This window comes from Rhinatrema bivittatum, chromosome 5 (genome assembly GCF_901001135.1).
Source record: "Rhinatrema bivittatum chromosome 5, aRhiBiv1.1, whole genome shotgun sequence".
Lineage (NCBI taxonomy): Eukaryota > Metazoa > Chordata > Amphibia > Gymnophiona > Rhinatrematidae > Rhinatrema > Rhinatrema bivittatum.
The window spans coordinates 150,572,609-150,578,517 of NC_042619.1; the positions used below are offsets into that span (position 1 = coordinate 150,572,609).

The 5,909-nt window shown below is 38.5% G+C and overlaps 1 protein-coding gene across 1 annotated transcript; it reads right to left on the reverse strand.

The window, feature by feature from the left end:
- Nucleotides 1-683: 683 nt before the first annotated feature.
- Nucleotides 684-5,395, reverse strand: PCDH20 (protocadherin 20). Its single transcript, XM_029603000.1, is given in 3 exon segments — nucleotides 684-3,266; nucleotides 3,269-4,652; nucleotides 5,197-5,395. Coding segments are annotated over 3 exon segments (2,778 nt in total). The 5' UTR covers nucleotides 5,344-5,395; the 3' UTR covers nucleotides 684-2,019.
- Between the last annotated feature and the right edge of the window lie 514 nt (nucleotides 5,396-5,909).

Below are 5,909 nucleotides of genomic sequence, written 5' to 3' on the forward strand. Positions count from 1 at the left end.
TATTGCTATTTACAAGCTAATAGCTGTATTTTAGGATGTACTGACATTTTTTTATATCATTACTCAAAGTATATATATATATATAATGCATTTAACTGTACACACATAATCACACATGCCTGTCCTCAGCTCCTGTGTAACCACTTGTTTGGCATACAATATTCTTTATGAATGTTTGTGCTGACCGTGCTATCAAAAAGTCCGATAATGTTAGTCAGACGTGTTATACTTAATTTTCTATTTCTGTATGAAACAGAAATGTCACAACAAAACTCATAAGCAGAGCGTGCATGATTCAAATTTTTTTTTAAAGAATTTAATTTTATAAAACATAATAAAATACTCAGTGGTGCACAGAAAGTTGACTTCTGTTCTACAGTGGATCCTGGGTATGCATTGTGACTTGGCTCGTTGCTCACATAATTATGACTTCCATATATAGCTATGCCTTTAGTACCTCATCTGAAGCAGAGGCCTGTGAGCTCCCAAAAGCACATGGGCTACATCATAGTTTTTGTTTCTGCCTTAAAAGGTGTTCTCCTGCTAAAATCTAAACCAATAATTGTTGTATTTTAGGATGCAGTAATTCTTCTGGTACCATATTTGAAATAATTAAATCAAAATAAAGTGATGATGAAAAGTTTTGCATCCATAAGTGAAACATTAAGAGAAAGGGAAATAAAGATTATGAAAATATAAAGCTTTAATTTGGAGACATATAAACACTTTTGGTACAGTAAAGACATGGTGCTGAAAATTTATATGACTTCTCTTAAACATAATACTTATTTACCTTGTTTGTACAGATAAATTTGATACACCCACCACATGGAAGATCGTGTCCAGCTTTGTACAATAGAGTGAAAGTGATACATCACTGATAAACCGGTTGCTTTGTTACAGAGGATGAAGCAAAGAACATATTGGCAAGAAAATCTCCAAATAGGCTGACAAGCAACATTTTGGATTTCATCCAAGGGTGAATCCAACAAAAAAATAGCAAAGAATGATAGCCAAGAACAAATTATTGTTTTCTTTTTTACAAAGACTGCCAGTCCTCAGAATAAATACCAATGATCAGTCGTATTCTAGCTGCCAAGTGTACTTATATATTATGAAATGATATATTTTTAAATGATAGTTCAAACTTAGAAGGATCACACAAAATATCCAAATGATTGAAGACATTTGCTAGACCGTTAAAATAACTATGAATGAAGACTATATGACAGCTAAAGATTTAGCCATTCCTTTTTGCCTGGTTGCAATACCAATAATCAATATACATGTAAAAAAAGGATAAACTGTTCAATAATACTGGCAAATGAACTGACAGGGCAAACAAACAATTTTTAGAAAAGATATGAAGTATACCATAATTGAAAACATAACCATTTTAATGCTGTGCAAGTTGTTAGGACATGCCAGTGTTCTGTTTCTTACTTGACCAGAACTTCCGACGTGCACGTCATGTTAATGCCTTTTGAAATATGTAATGAGGTAATAAATATTCTGTCTGATTTACCAGTGCTTTCTCCCACTATTCTCCTTTTTCTTTGTTCACACAAAAAAAACTATACTTTAAAATGCTTGTAAGAAATACAATATTTAAAATATACTTTGTCATTAACTTTACTTTTCTTCCAGTAGACTCTGCAGTTCTAGGAACAGCATCTGATGCCCTCTTGTGGTTAAGACGTCTTTCTTTAAATTAAATGTAATTCACCATTGTCTTACCTTTACCTCTTTGTATGCTCACTGATGGATTTTGAGAGCTGAAAATGGTGCCCAGGTATACAGAGAGAGCAGGTCTAATGCTTCATTAAAAAAAACGCTGTACATAATTTTGTAAGAACGGATTTCTAATGTAAAAAAAAATCTGTAAACAGCTTTTTACAATATATTAGCATAAGTTATAAATTACTGGTCCTTCATTGTAACTGCTGTCAGTTCAGCCTCTGTCACGAGTCTGGGTAATGTTCTGTTAGACATTAGCACTTAATTTTCGAGGTGGAAATATCAAATGTTAGAAATCTCCATTGGCTTCTTCTCCAGTATATGCAAGTCAATTTTTCCATTTAATGGGATTTGTACTTCCAGATTTTCATTTTGTCTGTGATGCTTTTTGTCTCTCTTTGAACAGATGCATATGCCCATTATAGTAACTAAAATGATTGATCCTAAGCTTATTATTGACAAGGCTACTAACAAAGGCATGCAAGATGCTGATTCCACTTTTTGCTGAGTAGGTTCCATAGCTATTAATGGTTCTTTCTCCTCTATATTAATTTCTGGTTCCTTGCGTAACAAACTTTCAATGTAACTTTCATTGCTAACAGTGTCATTGACAAAGAGGTTCACCATAACAGTAGAATAGAGAGGCTCTGGATATCCATGGTCACTAACTTTTACAAGCAATCTGTACAGGCCATAATCATTTCTCATCAGTGCATCCTCCAAAGTGATATTGCCTGTTTTAGGGTCAATTCTGAATGATTCAGGACGAGGCCCCCTTCTCCCTATAATGCTATATGCAATAACAGCATTCATGCCAGTGTCTTTGTCAACAGCATAGACTTCAGTGATGGGGGATCCTGGAAGAGTTGAAGGAAGAACTAAAAGATAAGACATGTTAGACTGAGGAAACAGAACCAGAGGTGGGTTGTCATTGACATCTAGAAGCAGGATAGTTATTTTTGCAGTGGAGGATAAGGCAGGGTCACCTCCATCCACAGCTTCCACCCATAGCACATAGGAGCTTTGTTGCTCCCTATCCAGGGACACCTTGGCCCTTAATAGGCCTTTGCCAGTGTCTATTACAAAGATATCACTTCCATTAATAACAGAAATGGCTACCCATCCATTCTGTCCTGCATCAGCATCTGTGACACTAATTACTCCAATTTCACCCAGGCCTGGGAAGTTTTCAGGTACAAAAAAACTGAAATCCTTGTTGATAAATCTAGGGCTGTTGTCATTTTTATCCAGCACTGTAAGGATCACAGTAGCTATTGCATCCCTAGGAGGCAATCCATTATCTTTTGCTTTGACAGTGAACCTATACTTCTCTTTTTCTTCTCTGTCTAATTGTGTGGATACTGTAAGAACTCCAGTAGTTTTATCTAAAGAAAAATATGATGGTGCATCAGGTCCCAGGAAATAGGAAACTTCACCTCTTGCCTCACTGTCAGCATCTGTAGCATATAACTTGACCAAAAATACATTGGGGGCATTGTTCTCTTCAATTGATAATTCTACTACAGGGTGAGTAAAACTGGAGAGTTGTCATTGTCATCTAAAACCTGCACCTTAATAAATGTCTTCACATGAAACCCATGTGAACTCTGGGCAACCACAACTATTTCATACAGTTGCTGGATCTCGTAGTCCAAGGGCTTTGTGGTTTCTAGCAAATATTCATTAGTGTATGGCTTATATGGTGACAATCTGAATGGCCCATCTCCCTCCAAAAAGCAGTCCACTTTATACTTTTCATCTGGATCTTTCACTGTAAAAAACGCTATTGGTGAGTTCACAGGCTCTAATTCTTTTAGGTAAACAATGCCTTCTGCTTCATTAGCAATGTAACGAGGGACAACTTCAGGGGGTCTGAAAATCACTTTTATTACCGATACTAGTACGTTGATAACAGCTGGGATGCAACCCGGCCCATTTGCAAGTACTGTTAATTTATGCAGCTGGACAGTGTTGCCATCAATTTTATCAGACAATTTTATAACTCCCGCAATTTCATCAAGATTGAACAAATCCTTTGTTGAACGAGGAACTCTCTCACTGAAAGTATATTTTATCTCAGCATTTGATCCAGAGTCCTTATCAACTGCTTTCACAATAGCTACAATTGTTCCCAGAGTGGAGTTTCCATACAGAGTCACATTGATTTGAGACTCAGAGAACAAGGGACAATTATCATTAATATCACTTATACTAATCAACAGAGTAGCACTTCCCAGCAGGGGTGGATTACCCCCATCTTCAGCAATGATACTGGTTACATACTCAGGTTTTGTTTCTCTATCCAGAGGACCCATAATAATCAAGTAAGGTGTCCTTTCTCCGCTTTCGTTCTCTTCCACATCCAGAGTAAACACGCCATAATAATCCCCAAGTCGGTAGGTTTGAACTCCGTTTATACCCACATCAGGATCAAAAGCCGGGTGCTCAATGGCAAGCCTGGTGTTCACCGGGGCATTCTCGGGCACGGAAACGAAGATTTGGGAAACAGGGAACCGAGGTGCGTTATCATTGACATCTCGGATGACAACTTTCACTTTCACAAACCTGAAATACTCTTGGGGCAGGATGATGATGTCCAGGAGAAGGAGGCAGTCCAGCATACCCGCGTTTTCCTGGCAAAGGGCTTCCCGGTCAACTTCCTGGGCCGAGGTGTACAGCTCCCCCGTGCTATTGCTCAGACTCACATACTGCTCACTGATCCCCTTCGATGCCAAGCTGAAGGAAAGAGGAGAGTCAGCTGAGAATTCCAACTGTAAATCCGCCTTGATATTCCCTATCAGCACTCCTTCGGGCAGTCCTTCATTCACCGCGTACAACAGCTCCGTGGCTCGGCTGTAGCTTGCAAAGCAATTAAAAGGTCCAGTGGCGACGAAGAGCATACACAGAAACAAGTGCTGGTGGGGACAGTGAAAAACAAAAACCACAGTGGTGTTAAAAGTGGGCATTAGGGTTTCCGCGGTTTGTTTTCTGTGTTAATTTTTATGTAGTTTGTTACCTGACCCTCAACATACATGACTTCATTCATTACAAATTCCTAAGAGCCTTCCAGTTCAACATCCAAACTCAAACTGAATCATACAGATCCTCTGATCTTCTTGAACCCCCACCAAACATGCTATGCAAATTAAAAGACATTTCCAAATTAGTGTGTATTTATAATCGAAAATCATATTTCAATTACCTTTGGAAACCAGATCGCCTGGGCTTTTAATTTACATTTACTAAAACGTATCTGCTTCCCACACTTCCTGCTACACTTTTTTTTTTTCTTTTCCTTTTTTTTTTCCTTTTCTACAAAGTTTACATTTAAGTACAGTGTTAATCTGCACAGGTTTTAAGGATTTGCGTTTCATTCTTACCCAGCTTCCTAGGCTGACAGAATAAAGGTAAACGGCTATGCCAGACGAAGCAGGGCTCTGAAAATGAAATCACACATACCGGCTGATTTCTGATGCTGCTCCGGCTGCTCCGGCTGCTCCCCATATCCAGCGCGTGATGCCCGTCCTGCAGAAGCCGGCTCGCTTCTACGGTGCACAAGTGCCTCTCATTCCCTTGGCAGTTCAGTCCCAAAGAAACTGCATTCATTTGACTCCTGGTGCGAGAGCAGCAGAGACACTCCCCCCCCCCTCTCTGTTCATGCAAATCACCGGAGAACTTCAGCCAATAGCCATAGGCACCTCAATTAACAAAGGACTTAGACGGGAAAATATAGTAAACTTGATGCACAGGAAAGAAAAAAAAATCCAAGTAGAAGACACATTAGCCTGAGCTTTATTTGCTTACAGGCTTACTGTGTTGGTATAGAAATGTATGCAGTTTGCAGCTCCAGCTAAACTGAAAGTAATGACAGGAAAACAGAAAAGATTTTCCGGACACTTTCAACATGGAGCCCAACCAGTTAAGGTGGAATATACTTCCCCATTTAGCATTAGGTAATACATTCATTTCCCAGGACAGACCCTATCAATAAAGTTCCTGAACAAATCCAAATGGGATTCATTGTTCACAAATTCTGGATCAACCTATTTCTACAACTACAATGTCTCCCTTGATTCATGTGGTGAGAAAATTTTATACAGTTTGTGTTCTCTTGGACTTTTCTACTTTATTGTAAATGAATCATTAATAACAATGTTTAGTTCTATTTGTAC